We start from the raw sequence: 21,030 nt of genomic DNA on the forward strand, positions 1-21,030 counted from the left end.
TGCAGCATGAATTAGGCTGCATTCAGAAATAATGGTGCGGGGTGCTGGAGGAATCAAGGAGGAATTGAAAATTCTGGGCTAACAGAGGGGGACTCGCAAATTTTGCTCTGTGAATAAAGGGGGATCTGAAAATACTTTGGTTCCCTATTATTTCTGACATTTTCAGATTCCATAGTTTGTTAGGTAATTCAATGAAAAAATGGACAGCATTTTTACGCCATCCAATGATTCTAATGTAAGGAATAATATAACAAAAACTAGAACCATTTGTTGCATGACTTTTATTTCGAAAATCTAAAATGGTATGAATGCCATTGAATTTTCATTCGAAAAACAACAAGTTGTGTTATAATGGGACAGAAGCTGCAACTGTTTGATAATATTTTCAATATTTCAATGCAATGTAACTTATACAGTTTCTTGCTGTTTCCCTACATCATGCTGAAACACATAATATGGAGTTTCTTAACAAAGATTGTATATGTGAATACTATTGGGGTGATAATTGAATCAGAATTGAATTTGACAGCGTAATATACAATTTTGAATGGAATGTTAGTGTCTGTTATTTTGTTTACAGTTCTGTAAACGCTTTACACAGCACTGTGTTATGCACTATCGTCGCGTATTTTTGCGGGTTTTTTCATTTTATTTCCTTCATCAGCAGAACAAAAGGTTGACGCGGCGGGCCTGAATTGACGCGCGCGAGGATGAGAAACAAACGTTTTATTTTTCTTGGCCTTATAGAATTGTCAATTTGTAAAACTTTTATAAGTCGCATCCTACGTCACATAGGCCCAGTATGTCTTGTACTTTTTAGAAAAAATTCTTCTGTAGGTCACCGTGCTCAATTTTTCGTTATTGCCCAAGTGTAGCTCGGAATCGGAATTCACAAGTTGCATACACTCTCATGACCGTCATTTTGTGTGCTCTTCAGTGGGTTCAATATAGCTTTGGATTGACTGAAGATATATATAAGAGCGATATATCCAAAAAGTCTACTGATGTATTTAAAATGAATCTATTTTATCTGTGCGCACCTCCCTTATAAATATGCGGCTATATGATAGTTGGTAGGGACATGAAAAGTTTTGATCATACACATGGGGGTATTTGAAATTTTGTTGAAGGTATAGAGGGAGCATCTGAAAAGGACAAGATTTCACTCGTGATTCCTCCAGCCCCCCCCCCCTCATTATTTGTGAACGCAGCCTTAGGTCACCTGGCGTATATGATAACCTGCGATGATAACCTTGTAGGGGAAACGTGTTGAGTTCGAGACTTCATTCATCCGCAGACAACTACCACGGCCTGAAATTTGACACTAAATCGCACAAGGCCAGGATCTGAGGTTAATTGTCGAGATTTCTTCAAGTTGGTGGTGTGGCGTGTGGGCTCTACAAACCTGGTAGGAAGTTTTGTCATATATTGGGTCTGTATAGCGTCACTAGCGAGACTTCGTTGGGCCATGGCACACACACACACACGGCCTAGATAGAAAACTTTCAGAGTGTCTTTTTTTCTTTCAGAAAGGGAAATGAATTCTTCCGGAGATATAATTACCAGGGCCATTTTGTGGACAACATACCGATCTTGTTCGACGGCATTCGAACGATCAATGCGGACTCTAGAGGACGTCAAGGTGATTCATGAAATATTTGGCAACGCGGCTCTGGTAGGCGAAGAGCGGTCAGTCTCCATCCGACACGCGGTATGCTACCACGCCAAAGATCCTTTGCCAGGGTTTAGGTTCGGTGAAGTGAAGAGTGCGCTTGAGAACGAATTCAACGGGTATCGAGGTGTCTTCGTGAAGGATATGGCCATGTTTTATGTAACGCCGGGGAGAATGGAGTATGGGTACCTCCATGCATTCCTGATACGAAACCCAATCAAATCCATCACCTCCCTTTACAGATGTTTCTCCAAACAAAATGCGAATGGATTGCCTGAAATCATAACCTCTGAGGCCGGTTTTCGTGAAATGCTGGAGTTGTATCGATGCATCAGAGATGTCAAAGGTCAAACACCGATGGTTATCGATGCCGATGAGGATCTTCTCCATGACCCGGCAACAACTATGAAGAAGTTCTGTGATTTTGCAGGGTTTGAGTTCAAAGAAAGTATGCTCCACTGGAAACCTGGTCGTCCCGAGGAATGGAGTTGGGACCATGCCTGGTATGACACAGTGATCACTACTGCTGGCTTCATAAGAAATCCTGAAACGCAAACCTCTTCTTATAATGACGATATCTCATTGTATCCAACCTATGTACAAGAAGCAATACAAGATGCTCAACCTTATTATGAGAAACTCTACAACTTCAGATTCACGCGATAAAAGTTGATAGAAGTCTCCATTTTACTCTCTCTCTCTCTCTCTCTCTCTCTCTCTCTCTCTCTCTCTCTCTCTCTCTCTCTCTCTCTCTCTCTCTGAACTCGGGCAAGTGAGTAAAGTTTGGTTGTAAATTTTCTAATGTTCTGAATTAGCCAACAGAACTCTCTGTTCAGAATACAGGAGGCTATGTACGAAAAACACAGACAATTTATGAATATTTCCTTTCACTCTACATTTTTCAAGTTTATAACGTCAACAATTTATCTCTGTACAGTCAAGCCTTTCTCATGTCAACAATATAAGCACATGTACGTACGGTCTTACTTTGTTTGTTTTCACCTACTGAATAATAAAGTTACAAAATGTCTAAAGAGCTAGGCCTTCAGAATTTCATTCTGTTCATGGACCAATGAGCCATGTTAATTTCTCTATAGGCAATTGTGCCGGTGGTATACACATTTTAGATACACATATTTGAACCAGTTTTATGCTTGTACTGTACTTGAGCGTTTCTTAGTATATTTTATCCAAACTGGATACCCCGCCAGTTTGTGCATTCCCTAATAGCTTAACCAGGAATCTGCCAATATGATTGGCTTGTTTAACTCGATAAGATATGGTGTGGGTAACTCGGAAGGCGTCAAATGATCAAGTTCGCCATCGAAACCTTTACATTTTCAGGAATCTTCTAGCTTGTCAGCTCTGAGGCAAGTCGAACTTAAAAGACGTGCAAAGCCTTTTCTCCATCAATTTCGACAGCATTGGGATCAGTACACGATTTATTACTGTGTCGTAATTCAAGGAGGAAGAATATATATGGAAGACGCTGGAAGTGACGAGTGATGATATAAAAATGGAACTTGTTCATTGAATACAGAACCATGGCTATAGGCCTCACGGCCCGTCCGCTGTACGTCAGAGCACAGGCGTGATGTTTTCTGGGTAGTTTCTATTAGTGTAGTTTATGCTACGTTCCGACGTTCTCGTCCGTAGCAGTTTTTAGGCTAAGGACGAGAACGTCGGAACGTAGCATAAACTACACTTATAGAAACTACCCAGAAAACATCACGCCTGTGGTCAGAGTAACCCTCAATGAGAGAGTGGGTCTCCACTGACTTAGTCTTTCCGCTTGCCAGTGTGGTCTCAGCCTGTGTGCGAGCACGGATGTAAAAAGAGAACTACAAGAACAGCTCTATATGACAAGTGGTTGAAATACAACAGAACACGGAGGTAGCAAGCAGAATACCTCTATGGGAAATTGGATAAGTTACCGGGTGAATTGTTAAATATATAAACGAAATCGGCCATGTTATTGATGCCGTGCTGGTATTTCGCGGCGCAAGTAATGTTATGGCCCAAAGCGGTTGGAATTCGGTGAATTTACAGCGTGCAAGGCTACTAATATATCGAGAGCGTGAAATATTATTTTATAAGGATTATGACAATAGAATATTGTAATATGTCATGCAAGGGGCATGTGATAATTTGTACTTTTGTATCTTTTCTAAAGTCGGTAGAAAATAGAGCATTGTAAGTCATGTTACAGTGCTAAGTGGTCTTTATGGGGTCGGTATCAGACATTGCCACGGTACTGTATAAATGGACACTCACACACTAACTAAAACACACTCAGAAACGCAAACACTCAGAAAGACAGAAACTCGGGGAGGCCAAGGCACTCCGAGACAGGCTCACTTTCCCATGGAGGAATACTCTATATCTGGGTCTTGGTCGCAAGGACTAGCCATGGTTCCAGTTCTACATCATCACTCGTCAGTTCCAGCGTCTTCCTTCCTTACATTTCCCACTGAATTACAACAATTGAATTATGATAAATTTGGCTGGAATATTGTCTAAATGAATTATAAAATCGCTTATTTAAGAAATTAAAAAAACACGGGGAGGACAGCCTATTTAGGCAGTTTCGCCTTCAGAGAAATAAGGTTTCCAGACTTATCAAACGAGCAAAATCCGATTTCTTCAAGACAAAATTAGTCAATTGTGGAAATAACAGCAAAGAGATTTGGAAAATCTTGAAAAACTTGGGAGCTCCCCTTAAAAAAGTTGGTTCTACTTTCACAAATATTGGCTTGGTTATAGGCAATGAGGTTTGTTTTGATAAAACAAAAGTTGCACAAAGATTTAATCACTTCTTCAGCACAATAGCATCTTCATGCACTTGTTGACAAACTACCTCCTATGTCAGGTAAGTTTGGCATAGACCACGTCAAACATTTTTACTCTAGCAAAAGAGTTGCAGAAAACGGTTTCAAACTGTCCGTTGTTAGTGATTATATTGTCTAAGCATCTTTCCTCTCTTGACAGCACTAAATCGACAGGTTTAGACAATATTCCAGCCAAATTTATTAAAGACGGTCCTGAGCAAATTGCTGCTCCTCTAACTCATGTTATTAATTTATCAATTCATCAACAAGTTGTTCCGAATGATTTAAAAAATGCCAAAGTTGTCCCAGTTTACAAAAAGAATGACAAAACTTTTGAAGGTAATTATGGGCCAGTATCGATTACAAGCATTGTTTCTAAAGTTCTGGAGAGAATAATTTATGACCAGCTAGAAGAGCACCTTTTGAAATCAACTTACTGTATGAATTTCAATCAGGATTTCGACTAGGGTACCCTACTGATACATGCTTGATTTACATTACTGATCACATTAAACACCAAATTAACCAGGGTAAACGAACAGGGATGGTGCTTATCGACCTTCAGAAGGCATTTGATACCGTGGATCATACGATCTTATTAGATAAGCTTAAAGCGTTAGGCCTGAGTCACAAAGCTGTTCGTTGGTTCAGTTCTTATCTGACTGGCAGACAGCAAGTGGTCAACGTAAATAATCATATGTCATCATTTAATCAGATTAATTGTGGGGTGCCTCAAGGATCGATACTGGGTCCGATTCTGTTTTCAATATATGTTAATGACATGTGTTCTGCTGTAAATTGTAAACTTCTTTTGTATGCTGATGACTCAGCACTGATGGTCTCTGACAAGGATATTGGTAAAATACAAAACGAACTAAGCTTAGAATTGCAAAGTTTGAATGAATGGTTGGTGGATAACAAATTGACTTTACATCTTTGTAAAACGGAGTCAATTCTTTTTGGCTCGAATCATTTCTTAAAAGAACAGTCTAAGCTGGAAATAGTCTGTAACGATACCAATGTCATCGCCAAGGATATCGTTAATTATTTGGTGCCGATCTGGATCAAACACTATCAGGAGAGAGTATGGCCACACAAATAATTCAGAAGGCAAACTTTCGTCTTAAGTTTTTGTTTCGCAAACGTCACTTCTTGGACAGGAAAACACGTAAACTTCTTGCCAACAGTCTCATTAATTGTCTTTTTGATTATGCCTGTTCCTACTGGTATCAAGGTTTGAAGGTTGTCAGTAAACATAGACTACAAACAACACAAAATAAAATAATAAGGTATGTTATAGATATGCACCCCAGGGAACATATTCGGCCAGCTCACTTTGAAAAACTTGGGTGGCTTTTTGTAGAGCAAAGAGTGTCGTATCTGAAACTGAATCTCATGCATAAAATAATAAGGGGTCAAGGAAACTGAATCACTCAAACTTCGAAAACATAATTTTCAACAAAAACCCTACTTTCAAAAATTAACGATAGCCTGAATCGACAATGACATTATGAAACATTATATCTTACCTACTGAGAAAAACACTATTGGCAATGAAAAAAAAACATGTTTTAATGAACTAAGCCTTTCTTCAGTCCTCTTTTACCTGAAATGTTATGTTGTCTCCACGGGTGAATATCTTTTACTTCATTAATAAGATGAATCTGTGGGTAAAAAAGCCTATTCAGAGACTTAATGGTAAAAAAAGCACCTTCATCTCATTATCTCATTCCTATGTTTCAATTACTTTGTCTTCTTTCACACTGCCTGTCGTCAAACCTCTCATGCGTACATTTTCTTATATTTTCATTTACGCGTTCATTTAAAATTATGTAGACATGATGTCCCATGCTAATGGTGACTATATCTGCTATCAAAGTTTCTAAGTTGACGTAGAAAATTTAAAATGTTACACAAACCACGAAATCAGGACATCAAAGCTTTTCTAGGCCATTGCTGAAGCAAGTGTACCGAGAATGTGAAACAACGTCAAATAACACCAAACATCGCCTTTATGCAAATTCAAATTCCTACTCTTAAAATCCTCATTCACGTTCTAAATTTCGAGACTAGTCTTAAAGGTATACAGTCACCTGTAATCTAAATATGCCCATATATGGTCAAAGGGGCGTTCCTTGGTATTCAAAATGCCCATGTGAGGGCTCTGTTTTTAAAAAGTGGCCACCCACTTAAAATCTGTGATTGGTTAGATTTTCTCTTTCCATGGTAACTGTGGCAAAATTGGAACAGGTAACAGCAATAAAGACCAGGTTATAGGTGTTTTATAACACGCCACACGCTCATGTTCTTTTAAGTTATAGTTTTTTAATGTGTTTGATATCATGTACTGCAACAATTCATTGTGAAAAGTTTACTTGGCTATTTTTCCACGGTAACAGTAGTACCAATTTCTTCACAAAAATATCCTAAGCATACCTAACAACATTCTTGGTTGTACCATAGACCCTAGAGAAACTTGTCGTCTATGAGCTTTTCAAGTTCCTACGCTGTTCGAATGGAAAATCTTGCTGTTTTAGAGAGAGGCTCGTCGCTCATCCCGGTCGTCTCTCATGTTCTGAGCAATACGCGTGCGGTCACGTGACCCATCACTTGTCCAAATTTGGCCAAAAACTATTTCCCCAGGGAAATAGTCGTTCAAAAATACCCTTTGACGTCACTTTTGCCGATTTATTGGGGATTTAATGTATGTATTTTCTCGTCACCTGACGTAATCTGGCGAATTGCAACACGGAATGAGCAATTGGCGAGGTATAATTTAGACTTTCCCAATCCAACGACCTGCCAAGATACCAGCGCCTGTATTTCTACTGGTAAATAATGGTGTGATTTGATAGTCTGGTCCTAAAAATCAAAATCATGAACACAACTATGGAGTGGTGAGCTTCCCATATCAAATTTTATTGCGTGGATCTCAAGTTGTAGAGTTTCTCATAATAAGGTTGAGCATCTTGTATGGCTTCTTGGATATAGCTTGGATACAATGAAATATCTTCTAACTGAAAAGAGTTTTGCGTTTCAGGATTTCGTATGAATCCTGCGCTACTGGCAATTGTACCATACCAGGCATCGTGCCAACTCCATTCCTCGGGACGGCCAGGTTTCCAGTGAACCATACTTTCTTTGAACTGAAACCCTACGAAATCACAGAACGTCTTCATTGTGGTTGCTGGGTCACGAAGCAGATCATCATCGGCGTCGATGACCATTGGTGTTTGACCTTTGACATCTCTGATGTATTGATATAGCTCAAACATTTCTCTGAAACCGGCCTCGGAGGTTATGATTTCACGCAATTCATCCACATTTTGTTTGGAGAAACATCTGTAAAGAGAGGTAATGGACTTGATTGGGTTTCGTATCAGGAATGCATGGCGGTACCCATCAGGAATATAATCCATTTTCCCCATCGCGACCAAGTAGATGGCCATATCTTTCACGAAGACACCTCGATACCCTTGAAAGGTATCCTCTAGAGCGATCTTGACCTCACTTAACCTTAACCCTGGCAAAGGATCTTTGGTGCGGAACCCCGTGTCCGTGTGGAAGCGTACTGCATGGCGTAGGGTGGCGGACCGATCTTCGCCCAACAAAGCCGCGTCAGCAAAAATTTCATGAATCACTTTGACGCCCTCTAGAGTCCGTATTGACTGTTCAAATGCTGTTGAACAAGATCTGAATGCAGTCCACAAATAGGCCCTGACAAGCGCATCTTCGGAAGGATTCATGTCACATTCTGAAACGAAAAAGTCATCGAAAGTCAATCATTCATGATCTTTTGATGTTTAATTTTGTCTTAAGGAGCCAACAAAATCAGTGGTGTCGTTAAAGTGTCAAAATTTCTCGAAAAAAGCGGTATTCTTCCAACTGCTTTTGAATAAATTCAAACATACTCATGAAAATCGACTAGGAAGAGCACACATGATATCATGCGTGCATTTCCCAGCCGATTTCACCTGAAACAAAACGCCGAATTATATCTGAAAAAATATCAAATTTAAATTCCATTGGTCCAAACTATTGGAATGTCGCCATTTTGACTACCCTCCTCCCATAGATATAATTGTCCGTCCCTGCAAGGCATGACCCGTCGTCAGTTGAACATGTGCGAGATGGAAGATATATATACATATATATACATACATATATATATATATATATATATATATATATATATATATATATATATATATATATATATATATATATATATATATATAAGTCCTTCTCGACCAACTGTTCACGATGTAGAAAGCTATTGAGTGTCAGCATTTCATCCAAGAAAAATTGATAATTGGTGAAGTGTCAGTAGATGGTAGATGTAACGTTTCGCCGGATACTTTCCATACTGTTGTTGTTGTTGTTTACTACTCTATTATATAGTATAAGATAACAGGCATGTGAGCTGATGACTAGATTGCGCTCGCTGTGCAGATGCCGGCCAATCTTTAGCACGTAACATGATAAATACCATCTTCAAATAACGTCTAGTCCGCCTGTACTTCGTTAATTTCACTGAGATGAAAACCCGACTCTCTGGGTACTAGGATAAACCACTGATGGATTGCTAGCGAAATCATGGAGTATACCTCCATGGTGAGATAATCCCGCCAAATGTATGAATCCGCGATATTTAGCCCCGATTTAGCTAAACCAGCTCGTTGATGATGGCCAGAGGTGACGAACTACGGGTGTTTTGAGCGTCGTTTCGCGAAGCTATTAAAGCTCCCATGATCACGGTCCTTTTGTGGAGGGACCGTGTTATAATACAACAATAGCTGATAAGGCTGGTAAGGGCTTCGCGAAGTGACGATCGCAGCGCCTGTGGTTCGAACTCTTCCTTTCCATTGCGGAACGTTTAGGTACTCCGTGCATTGACCATGAACCTCTCAGATCTTTTCAGTGTCTTTGCTTGTGTGCAATGTGTTGTTGAATCTCAGCAGACTGCGGTGGAACCATTATCACAAGGTGCACCATGTCAGACCAGTTATTCACTTCCGGGTCCATTACCAGCTAGTTCGTGTAAAAAATCTCACATACCTTGTTTGGTTTGTGCTTGGATTTGAAACATTTTTGAACAGATCAGTGTCTGCTTAGCTTAAATGCAGACTGTTGTGAAAGATGTTAAGTCACGTAATCCTACCGTAGACCTGCTAAAGGAGTCCAGAACTGCCGAGGTTCCTGTGAAGCAATGCTACTATGCTGACATGGCCCCTGCCTTTTCAAGATCGACTATCTAAAAGGACGAGCGTACAGTTGGCGTCACGCGAAAATGAGGATGAGGATGACGCTACAGCGTCAGCTTCACTGGTGTCGGATCCGATTATTCCTAACTGCGTCTGATGGAATGATAAGTGTAAAAACGACTTTAAAAATGGACCATGGATGCCTTTTCTTGCACCAATTTTCGGAAAATCTTAACGCAAGAGTGACAGGCCATAAACAACAATCATATCCATAAATATAAATATTACCTGCGAACCAGTTTTACGATTCAAAAGAAAGTTGTGAAAGAACGGAGTTGTTATTTTTTAAAGTTTGGGCGAGTCTTATCGCTTATCCGTCATCAGGTAGCGTAACTTCGGCATTCTTCTTATACGACGCTGAAGCTGACGCTGAGTAGCGTCATTTTCAGCGTCAGCTAGAAAGGTCACCTCAGGTTGAGGATGAGGATGATGCCAACTTTACGCTCGTATGAAAAGGCACTATCTTTATAACAAGGTCATATCAGCTTTGCGCAGCATGAATTAGGCTGCATTCAGAAATACTCCAGGGCGAGGGGCTGGACGAATCTAGGTGTAATTGAAAATTCTTGGGGTAACAGAGGGGTGACTTAAAAACTTAGCTCTGCGTATAAGGGGGGTGAGCTGGAAATATTTTGGTTCCCTATTATTTCTGACATTTTCAGATTCCATAGTTTGGTAGGTAATTCAATAAAAAGAAATTAATAATATATTTACATCATTCAATAGTTCCAATGTTAGTATTAATTAAACAAAATGTAGAACCAATTTGTCGCATTTCATGACTTTTATCTCGGAAAATCTAAAAATGTATGAAGCCGTTTAATTTTAATTAGAAAAACAACAAGAAGGGCTTACATTCGGAAAGAAGCTGCAAGTGTTGATAATTTTTGTCAATTTTTCTATGCAATGTATCAAATACATTTTCTTGCTATTTCCTTTCAGCAAGCTGAAACACACAATATTCAGTTTGTCAACACTGGATTAGAGTTCAGATTGAAAGTCATTTGTCAATTATACAAATGCACAACACACATACACAGGCTGCGTTGCAAAGCTGAATATAATACTGGACAGTTCAAATATTGCATGCAGAAGAACATGAACGCAGTTGTTGAAACTGAACAAAATACTGTCCAAATTATCAAAGAGAATACAGCTACTGCCTTGCTACTGCCTACGGGCAGTGTCACTAGCCGGTCCCTCTATCACATAGAGGGACCGTGCCCTGTTACTGCATACCAGCAGTGGCAGAGATAGCTCTGACTCTGATGTATACGAAGTTGAAGAAGAGTTTTGGTCATTTGACGCTCATGATAGTGAAATATACTTGTACACAACGTCAGGCCGGAGAGCAAAACATAGAAGACTAGGAGACTTGACAGTTAGAAAATGGCCAAAAGGGACAGTAGGTGTATGACTGTTCACAAAAAATTTTGACTGTGGTACACAAAAAGAGTGCATCTCCTTGAACGAAGTGATTGAGTGTATCTTCTTCAAAGTAATGGTGCAGTTTACTTCTCTTCCGATATGACTACCTGTATTTGTCATTTCTTAAAGAATAGAGTGCATAGAGTGCAACAAATGTGAATGATCAGTATGTATGTAAATTCGATTGTTTTTTCAACACGAGTGTATATCGACATCATACTTTTGTAGTTTTTTTTAAATCATGTTGAATTGCCTTAAACGTATTCACACAGCCTGAGTATTAATATGCAGCAGTCTTATGGTATATTGACATTTCAATGATTACGAAATGCAACTGGCAGCAATCACAGTGTACATGACACATAAGTAGATTGTGTTGATAGTCTGAAGACTGAACACTTAAACATAATACGATATAAAGCAAGGGATTGGAGTTAATACAATAAACAAAAATACTAAAAGCACCAAAATTTTATGTTTGTAATATTGTTTGCTTAAAGGTATACTGTCACCTGTTCCAATTTTGCCACAGTTACCATGGAAAGAGAAAATCTAACCAATCACAGATTTTAAGGGGGTGGCCGCTTTTTAAAAACAGCGCCCTCACATGATCATTGTGAATACCAAGGAACGCCCTTTGACCATATATGGGCATATTTCGATTACAGGTGACTGTATACCTTTAAGTGTGCATGATCAAAACATTGTAGCTATAATTGTTATACTTTTGCACTGAGAGATTTTTGAATTCTGATACATGAGAAAAATCATATTTTCAAGAAAAAAGATGGGATCATCCAAACTGTCGACAGATCCTTTTTGCTGTCTATTAGTGATGTAGTCTCTATACGGAATGGGGTTTGCAAGTGCCGACGGCCCGGACGGCACTTGCAGTAATGCCTGCAGCATTCCCGGCACAAGATTGATCAGCACAAAATTGGTCACTGTCTACCATTTTCATCGGTATCTGCTCGTTTCCGGCGTTTGTTAGAAGAAAATATACATCGTCATTCAAGAAGTCCTGCCCCCCTTCGTCAAAATCCAATAACCCTTTTGCTGCTTTTTGTACAAACGGCCTTACTTCAGATTAAATTAAACGCCTGGATTCAACAAAAAGAACATTTTAGTCTTGATTTTAATCGCCGATTATGATCCTCTTTTCCAGGCTCTGATGGCCATAACGTAAACAAAGAACCTCAACACTCCCAAATCAGCACATAGGGAGATCAATACGTCGATTGATAAAGCCTTGGTTCTTGTAATGAAATTATATCAATGAAAATTCTTCAAAGAGTATTTCGTCGAAAAAGGTTATGAATTTTGGAACAAAGTCTACTACGGCACCGTATTTTTTCATTAGGCCAATGTGCTTCGATGCCTATGTGTGGTAGCCCTCTAAAAAGAGATGAACTTTTCTCGAAATAAACAACACTAGAAAACATAGGCAGAAACACTTGCACAATATTATCGCTTCGGCTCAATCTCAAGTACAGGAAACACTTAATTCAGCTTGCCCACATGGCCGTCCCCCGATATCTGTGACGAAGTATAGACGGATATCTGCATAGTTTGCTGGTCTTCCCTTCCCGATACATAAACCTTTGAAAATATGATACGCCATTGGGTGATACTTACAACACTTTCCGCCGTATCTTTGTCAATTTTTGAGAAACCCCTTCCGCTCATCATTTTCGATTGACACCCCCGACAGTACATAATGACAGCTCCCCTAGATCAAATGAATGCTCAGTAAACCGTGGAGGTTACACACGGTCAAGCCGTGTGCTATTTACATAAATTAACCCCACATAAATATACACAAAATGCACAGCGCCAAGACCTGCAATTATTTCTCGAGATTTCTCCGTGATGTGGCGTTAGAAGATGTACAAACCTGGTAGGAAGTTTTGCTATTTATAGGGGCGGACATAGCGGTACTGGCGAAACCTCCCCAGGGCCTGTAACCCGTACACGCGTAGTTATATTACCTCCATGATCAGGGCGAGATTCCAACAGTACGCCGCGCCTATGGCTATCCACACGTCACATTTCGTTTTAGCTAAGGCTGCGTTCACAAATAATGATTGGGGGGGGGCTAGAGGAATCTCGATTGAAATCTTATTTTTTTTTCAGATCACCCCTAAGTACCCTAAAAATTTTCAAATGCCCCCCCCCTCTATATGGTCAAAATTTTTCAATTCCCCCCAACTATCACAGGCCGCATATTTGTAAAGGATGTGAGCGTAGAAAAAATAAACATGTATTGCGCCATTCTGCTCACAGGCGTTCAACACTACCTGTATTAGCACTTTGTATAGTCATATTCCAAAGGCAAGTTCTTTAAATGCATCAGCGAATTTTTTAAATTTATTGGTCTAAAACCCAACTTGAGTTAATCCAACTCTGGCCAGGTCAATTGCTCCTGCTGAAGAGCACACAAAATGACAATCATGAGAGAGTAGGCAAATTGTGAATTCTGGCTAATTGCCATATTGCACAGTGACCTACCAAAAATTTGTTTCAAAACTACAAGACATATATGGATTAGATGCTACTCAAGATTGACAATACTTGAAGGTTAAAATATTCCATCAAATAAATGTTATAATCTCTGAAAGATTGGGTGTAATAATTGCAAATTTGGTTAAAAAATAAGTTGGTCACATATTTTTTCTTTTAGTCTTTACTGTTCAAAGTTTTACTTCTGTATCATTGTATAACAAGAGAATGTGAAAATTTAGAAAATCAAGCATGGTGACCCTATCTTTTTTCTTTAATATTTGATTATTCTCATATGCCAGTATTCAAAAATTTCTATGTGTTCTTCCATGTGTTGCTCTCTGGCCTGATCTTGTGTACAAATATGTTTCACTGTCATGAGCGTCATTTGATCCAAACTCTTCTTGAACTACCATGTACATCAGAGTCAGAGCTATCTCTGTCACGTTCAGGTATGCAGTGACAGTGACACTGCAGTAGCAGGGTATTAATGATAGTGACACTATCCGTAGGCAGTAGCTGTATTAACTTTGACAATTTTGGCAATATTTTTGTTCAGTTTTACTACTGCGTTCTTGTTCTACTACCCACAACATGTTGAATTGTCTAGTATTCAGCTTGCTATCACAGCCTATGTATGTGTACCATGCATTTGTATCTCTGACAACTGACTGTCAGTCTGGACTCCAATTAATTATCACCAAATACAAATTTATATTTATATATACTGGCTTTATCGACAAACTAAATATTGTGTGTTTGAGCATGCTGTAGGGAGATAGCAAGAAACTATAGTTGTTATATTAAATAGAAATATTGCAGAAATCATCAACAGTTGCAGCTTCTGCCCTGTTACTAGGCTCGTTTGTTTTTTTACGACAAATCACAAGTTTAGATTTTTTTGAGATAAAAGTCATGAAATGTGACAAAATGGTTCTAGATTTTTTTAAATTATTACTAACATCACAACATTTTGATGACATAAAAATGGTATTCATTTTTCATTGAATTACCTACAAAAACTTGGAATTGGAAAATGTAAAACACAAAAGGAACCAAACATTTTCAAGTCCCCCCATACAGGTAGAGCAAAATTTTCAAGTCCCCCTTCTACTACCCCCAAAATTTTCCTCCCCCCTGAATTCCTCCAGCCCCCCCCCTAACCGTTTTTTGTGAACGCAGCCTAAACAGACTTATAAATATCGCAACAGTATATTTTTGGCATAATTTATTTCATCACTTGCCGTACATCAGTAGTTCCTGCTTGGAGTCAAGTTTGCACCTCAGCGAAATTTAAGTTTAATCACAGTCACCTGTGGTCTATTTCGCTCTGCATAGACGTGTGTACATATGCCTGAGAAGAAGACATATGTACACACGTCTATTGGGCGCATATATAGACGCTGAGCGGAACAAACCACAGGTGACTGTGGTTTAATACTATAGTTGAAACATGGGGGGGGGGGGGACAATTCAAGATTTGGAGCTTGTGACGAAACATATACCTGTATTAGCATTCTCTCACTCGGTCGTTTTATTTTCAGCCATCTTTGGAGTGAACCGATATGCGGAGAGAGGTTGGCAGACAGCAATTAAAATTCTTTAAATTGGTTAAATCCCGGAATTCGAAATGACCACGGTACAAACAAACCTACAGGCGTAAACGCGCATAGCTGTATTTCCCATTAGCCCTACGAGTATGACGAGAGTGTCCGGCTCGTAAGGCTATATTTCCATAAGTGCTTGTACACATGGGCTCGTTTGTACTGCCATCACGTGATCTTTTGGTAGTAATAAGTTTGTAGAACACATCGTGTCCTTTTGAGTAGAACCATTTTTCTGTGTCCACTGAAAATTTGATAGGTATGAGGTAGCTGTGGATCCATAGCTGTGGTGTTTTCAGACGGGATTCCTGCCTTTTAAGGGCTGGTTTTGACTTTTACGATTTTAACCCCGCGGGGTTAAATCGTAAAAGTCAAAACCAGCCCGTAAATGGCAGCAATCCCCGGCCGTCTGAAAACACCACAGCTATGGACCCATAGCTAGGTTTTAGGGAGCCTTCAGTAATTACAGGGGGTGGGCTGGGGGAATTCCGTGAGCACCTGTACTGTAAAATGTGACCCTCCCAAAATCCTTGTGTCTAAAATGTGACCCTTCCCCTGTCCGGCATTCTAAAACACGACCCTCCCCAAATCACTGCAGTATTCTCCCCAGGGAATAACTGAAACAGTATCAGCTAATTTACATAACAATTAGTTTAATTGTTATGTAAGTTACGGACAGAAATTACAGGGGGGGGGCTGGCGTTTTGGGAGGGAGTATCACGCAAGCATTATTGAAGGATCATGCATTTGCGGGAGGGTCACCATATTTTGCGCAACTAAAACGCGGCAAGATGTGACTGATATAGTGCTTCGCCCAAAAATATCAAATCGTAATACATGGGAATCTATCAGGTAAACTATTGACAATTTTACCCCACACAACAAGCTAAGCTTATATCTGTACATTTACATATGTTTGATAATATATAAATGTACTTTGCTTGGAGTGGGAAGTAAAACGTGCATATATATGTGTACAAGAAATTGGATTTTTTTGATTTGATTGAAAATATCGATTTACTATAAAAGTAGTCTATGAGGAAACTATCAATAATTTTTTTCCGGTATGTTACGTGAGAGAAAACGAACAAATGGTGAACTCAGCAGTTTCCTGTTAAAACGAAATTTATCACAAAAAAACAAAACTAATGGCTAAGTCAAGGGATAGAATACAAACTGTTATAGTGTACAGGCTACTTATCTCAGCTGCGACGGCAAAGTTCCAGTCTCAGAGTTGTAACAGTCAGTCGGATGAATAAACAGTCCTTTGGCTTGCAGGCTTGAAGTTGCACAAAGTCCACAGTATAAATCCAGCGTGGCAGTGAAGGTCTTGAAAAGTCTTGAAATTAATACTGCTGGAGTTTCCAAAGACTTGAAGTAACACGCAAGAGACACGATCCCAAAATGTCTGACTGCAAGCTGTGCCGGTCCCCTATTTATACTCAAGTGGTTATATAAGAGAATATAAGAACAATCTAGAACTTCTATTGATATGCTAATTACTGCTCTAAAATTATCTCCCTTACATGACTAATTAAATTTCCAGAACATTCCAAACATGACTAATTGAATTCAAGGTCGTGAGGTCGTGAAGGACAGTGACCTTGAGAATGTTCTAGACTAATTAAACTCAGGTCATAAGTGTGCATGGGGGAAACTGACCTATATAACAAGTACGAAACTCAGTAAATTTGTGTATTTATGTATGATTGATTATTGATATCAATGTGACTTGATTATACTAGGGTGGCTACAAATAGACGTGTGAGCATGCAAGAAATTGAATTTTGGTATTTCACCGAAATGTTGATTCACTATACATGGTAGTCTATGAGGAAACTATCAATAATTTTTTCCAGTACAAAACTCGGTAATTCTGTGTATTTATGTATGCTTGGTTATTGATATTAACGTACTTGATTAGGCTAGGGTGGTTACAAATGGATGTGTGTGCAAGAAATTAGATTTGGAATTTCACCGAAATGTTGAATTCATTATACATCATGATAGTCTATGAGAGAACTATGATCAATTTTTTGCCAACGTAAAACATAAAACTGACAATATCTGTGGATTTATAGACATTTGATAATTGATATACACTTTGCCATCTGTTCCATATGTTTGTGTCTCGTGTCTTTCATCAGTTTTAACTGTTCAAGGTGTTAATGTAGGATACCACTGCATCGTCTTTGCTTGTGAAGCTTGTCGATAATGTGTATGTATTTAAAAGAGTCAATGTATTTCGTCGGCAATTTCCTATTCAGGAAATATCAAATGGAGATTCAAGGGTTTGGCCTTAAACTCATATTCTATTAAGAGTGACCCTCCCCGCAAGATAGGTTTATAAAAAGTGACCCTGCCCTTTGACAATTTTCTAAAAAAGTGACCCTCCCTCCAGTGATCCAATAGTCAACCCAATACGGAAAAATAAAAAAAAGTACGTTATAGCCTAAATTGAATACTTGCACTGAGTCCTTTTTCTTTCAGAATGCGAGATGAATTTTCCCAAAGATTCAATTACCAAGGTGATTTTGTGGTCAGCATTCAGATCTTGTTCGACAGCGTTTGAACGATCAGTGCGAACGCTGGATGGCATCAAAGTGATTCATGAAATATTCAGCAACGCAGCCATGTATGGTGAAGATCGGTCTGTTTCCATCCGCCACGCAGCGCGCTACCATAGCAACGATCCTTTGCCAGGGTTTCGATTCACTGAAGTGAAGAGCGCCCTTGAGGACGATTTCCCCGGGTATAGAGGTGTGTTTTTGAAGGATATGGCCATTTATCTAGTTGCAACGGGGAAAATGGATTATGTTCCTGATGGGTACCGCCATGCATTCCTTATACGTAACCCAATCAAATCTATCCCCTCCCTGTATAGGTGCTTGTCCACACAAAATTTTGATGGATTGCCTGAAATTATACCAACTGAGGGCGGTTTTCGTGAAATGTTGGAGTTATACCTATATCTCAGAGATGTCAAAGGTCAAACGGCAATGATCATTGATGCTGATGACGATCTTCTGCGAGACCCGGCGGCTACGATGAAGAAGTTCTGTGACTTTGCAGGGTTTGATTTCAAAGAAAGTATGATTTACTGGGAACTTGGCCGTCCCAAGGAATGGACTTCGCCCGATGCCTGGTACAGTACAGTGTTGAATACCGTTGGCTTCATAAGAAATCCTGAAACACAAAGCTCTTCCCAGGATGAAGATATCTCGTTGTATCCAACGTATGTACAAGAAGCTATACAAGACGCTCAGCCATATTATGAGAAACTCTACAACTTGAGAACAACGCGATAAAATGTGATTTCAAAAGTTGACCTCTGCATAGCTATCCTTGTTGAAGGGTCGTGCATGTCGAGACTTCTACATCACTGAAAGACTGATACCTTGCTATTTGAATAGGTCTTAAAATTGATCGAAGAATTTACTGAGATTTCTTCTTGGAGATCGAAGAATACAATGTTTATGATAGGGAGTTTTGTCATTGTTGTTTTTTTCATACCATACGGAATCGAATGAGATAATATTTTGTATTTATTGTTGTCTTTGCTGTTATTTATATCTTCATCAACTGCTTCTATAACGGATATGAACTCTTACTCATACTTCTGTACATCCATTGCTTGATCAGACAAACTTGAACACAAATAAACAATTGGGGTAGACATGCCAGTCAATGAAGTAAATGTTCGGCAAGCACATTATCCTTGAATATAAAAATCGTGATGACAACAATATTGAGACAACAGGCATAAGCAAACAGATAGATAAATAGATAGATAGATAGATAGATAGATAGATAGATAGAAAGATAGAAAGATAGAAAGATAGGTAGGTAGATAGATAGATAGATAGATAGATAGATAGATAGATAGATAGATAGATAGATAGGTAGGTAGGTAGATAGATAGATAGATAGATAGATTAATTGATTGATAGATTGATCGATTGATTGATAGATAGCTTTTGGTTTTATAGTTTCACAATACACATATACATTAACAATATGCTAAATTCTTTGTGACATACAAAAAGAAGTTAACGTTGAACTCCAACCAAGTAATCGGCTTATGAATACATGTATACGTGTAAATAAATAAACCATGTGTTCCTCGACAAAATATCTCTTGTATGGATCGCTTTAAATTAATGCATGATTGCTTTCCTTAAAAAGGAAGGATTATGCTACGGAAGTCATACGCTGTTAGTGTCTTCAGTCTTTTGAAGAGGGCTTGGTTAGCGAGCTACTTTCAGTAAGAAAAGTCTTGTCAGTCGCAATACGGAGCAAAAATTGTAGATATAGATGCTGCGTGTCAACAGTGATTTCCTGTTCCACGATAGGCGTGTCAATGGCGCTGCCAAAACTGGGGCCAGCACCTGCCGGCTATCAAAATCGATGGGGTCCACTATAGCTAGCTATTCTTTGGGAGCAATTTTTAAAGGTCCAATGGCTGTATCTTTTAGCATTATTTTCGTGGAAATGTACTCATTGAGGGGTGTTTATACAAGTATAATAAACTGTCCACTGGTACTGCATGTGCAATTTTGAGCAAAATAAATAATAAACGTTTGCCCAAACGTAAAATGGCGCCCTCATGCAAATAAAGCAAAAAACACTGTATTTCGTGCATATATGCATTGGAATCTTCACTGAAACAACAGAGTGGTCCAATATAATGCGTAGTGCTAAATGTTTTCCACTTGGACATCATATGCTTTGTTTTTTGTAATATTACCAGTTTTTAACCAGTGAACTGAAAATGCTCACGTGTTTCATTATATATCGCAGTTTTGTGTATATTTAAACTTTTGCCACATGTTTGCAACTTCATTGAAAGTGTTCATGATCAACATCATGAACAATGTTCACAGCATCATCATCAGATATGCAAATTTATAAATCATCTGACATGGAAATGCGAAATGACTTTCAATATTGTTTTACCTGGTATCACTAATGTACATAGCCTGTTTCACCAACTTTTATCAAGTAAATCCAAGTACATATCCCTAATTAGGAAAGTTCATTGAATAGGCAAACTAGGAATTGGCTGAACAAAATGCTAAATGACTTTGAATAATGAAATCATAATGTCTTCAATGTACATAGCAAGTTTCGTCAACTTTGGTTGAGTCAATCAAGATATATATCCTCAATTAGGAAATTTCATTAAATATGCAAATTAGGAATTTGCTGACGTAAAAATGTTTAACGACTTTCAATAATGTTATATCATATTATCATCAATGTACATAGCAAGTTTCATCAACTTCGGTCCGGTAAATTCAGATTAATATCCCTAGTTTGAGAAATTCATTAAATATGCAAATTCGCAATTGGCCGAAGTAAAAATGCTTAATGACTTTGAATTTTTTGTATGATAGTATCTTCAATGTACGTAGCAAGTTCAGTAAACGTTGGTTGAGTCAATCGAGATATATATGCTTAATTAGAAATGTTCATTAAAATGCAAATTAGGAATTGCCTGAAGTAAAAATGCTTAATAACTTCCAATAATGTTATATCATAGTATCTTCAATGTACATAGCAAGTTTCGTCAATTTTGGTCGAGTCAATTCAGATAAATATCCCTAATTAGGAAAGTTCATTCAATATGGAAATTGTTGGAGATCGGAGAGCCACACTGTGAACAATTTAAAGTTGCAATATTGGTCAAAATTGTCTTTTTCTATTTCTTCCCAGTTCTCCAGGAGTGATGTTTG

At 38.7% G+C, this 21,030-nt stretch overlaps 2 protein-coding genes across 2 annotated transcripts; one reads left to right on the forward strand and one right to left on the reverse strand.

The window, feature by feature from the left end:
* Window positions 1–6,805: 6,805 nt before the first annotated feature.
* Window positions 6,806–10,068, reverse strand: LOC139118280 (uncharacterized). The gene is made up of 2 exons (XM_070681545.1): window positions 9,559–10,068; window positions 6,806–8,254 (listed from the first exon to the last, which is right to left on the reverse strand). The coding sequence occupies exons 1-2, from the start codon at window positions 9,587–9,589 to the stop codon at window positions 7,419–7,421; spliced, it is 867 nt and encodes a 288-aa protein (XP_070537646.1). The 5' UTR covers window positions 9,590–10,068; the 3' UTR covers window positions 6,806–7,418.
* A 7,725-nt stretch (window positions 10,069–17,793) lies between these two features.
* Window positions 17,794–18,603, forward strand: LOC139118141 (uncharacterized). Its single transcript, XM_070681435.1, has one exon. The coding sequence runs from the start codon at window positions 17,794–17,796 to the stop codon at window positions 18,601–18,603; it is 810 nt and encodes a 269-aa protein (XP_070537536.1).
* Window positions 18,604–21,030: the final 2,427 nt, after the last annotated feature.

Source organism: Ptychodera flava, chromosome 19 (assembly GCF_041260155.1).
Source record: "Ptychodera flava strain L36383 chromosome 19, AS_Pfla_20210202, whole genome shotgun sequence".
NCBI classification, from domain to species: domain Eukaryota; kingdom Metazoa; phylum Hemichordata; class Enteropneusta; family Ptychoderidae; genus Ptychodera; species Ptychodera flava.

What these genes read in the sequence shown, in the direction of transcription:
- LOC139118141 (XM_070681435.1), top strand. Translation starts at nt 17,794, where the DNA reads ATGAATTTTCCCAAAGATTCAATTACCAAGGTGATTTTGTGGTCAGCA.
- LOC139118280 (XM_070681545.1), bottom strand. Translation starts at nt 9,589, where the DNA reads ATGTTTCAAATCCAAGCACAAACCAAACAAG. An exon ending in CCAAGCACAAACCAAACAAG is followed by an intron (nt 8,255 to 9,558) that starts GTATGTGAGATT and finishes TTTTCGTTTCAG; the next exon opens with AATGTGACATGAATCCTTCC.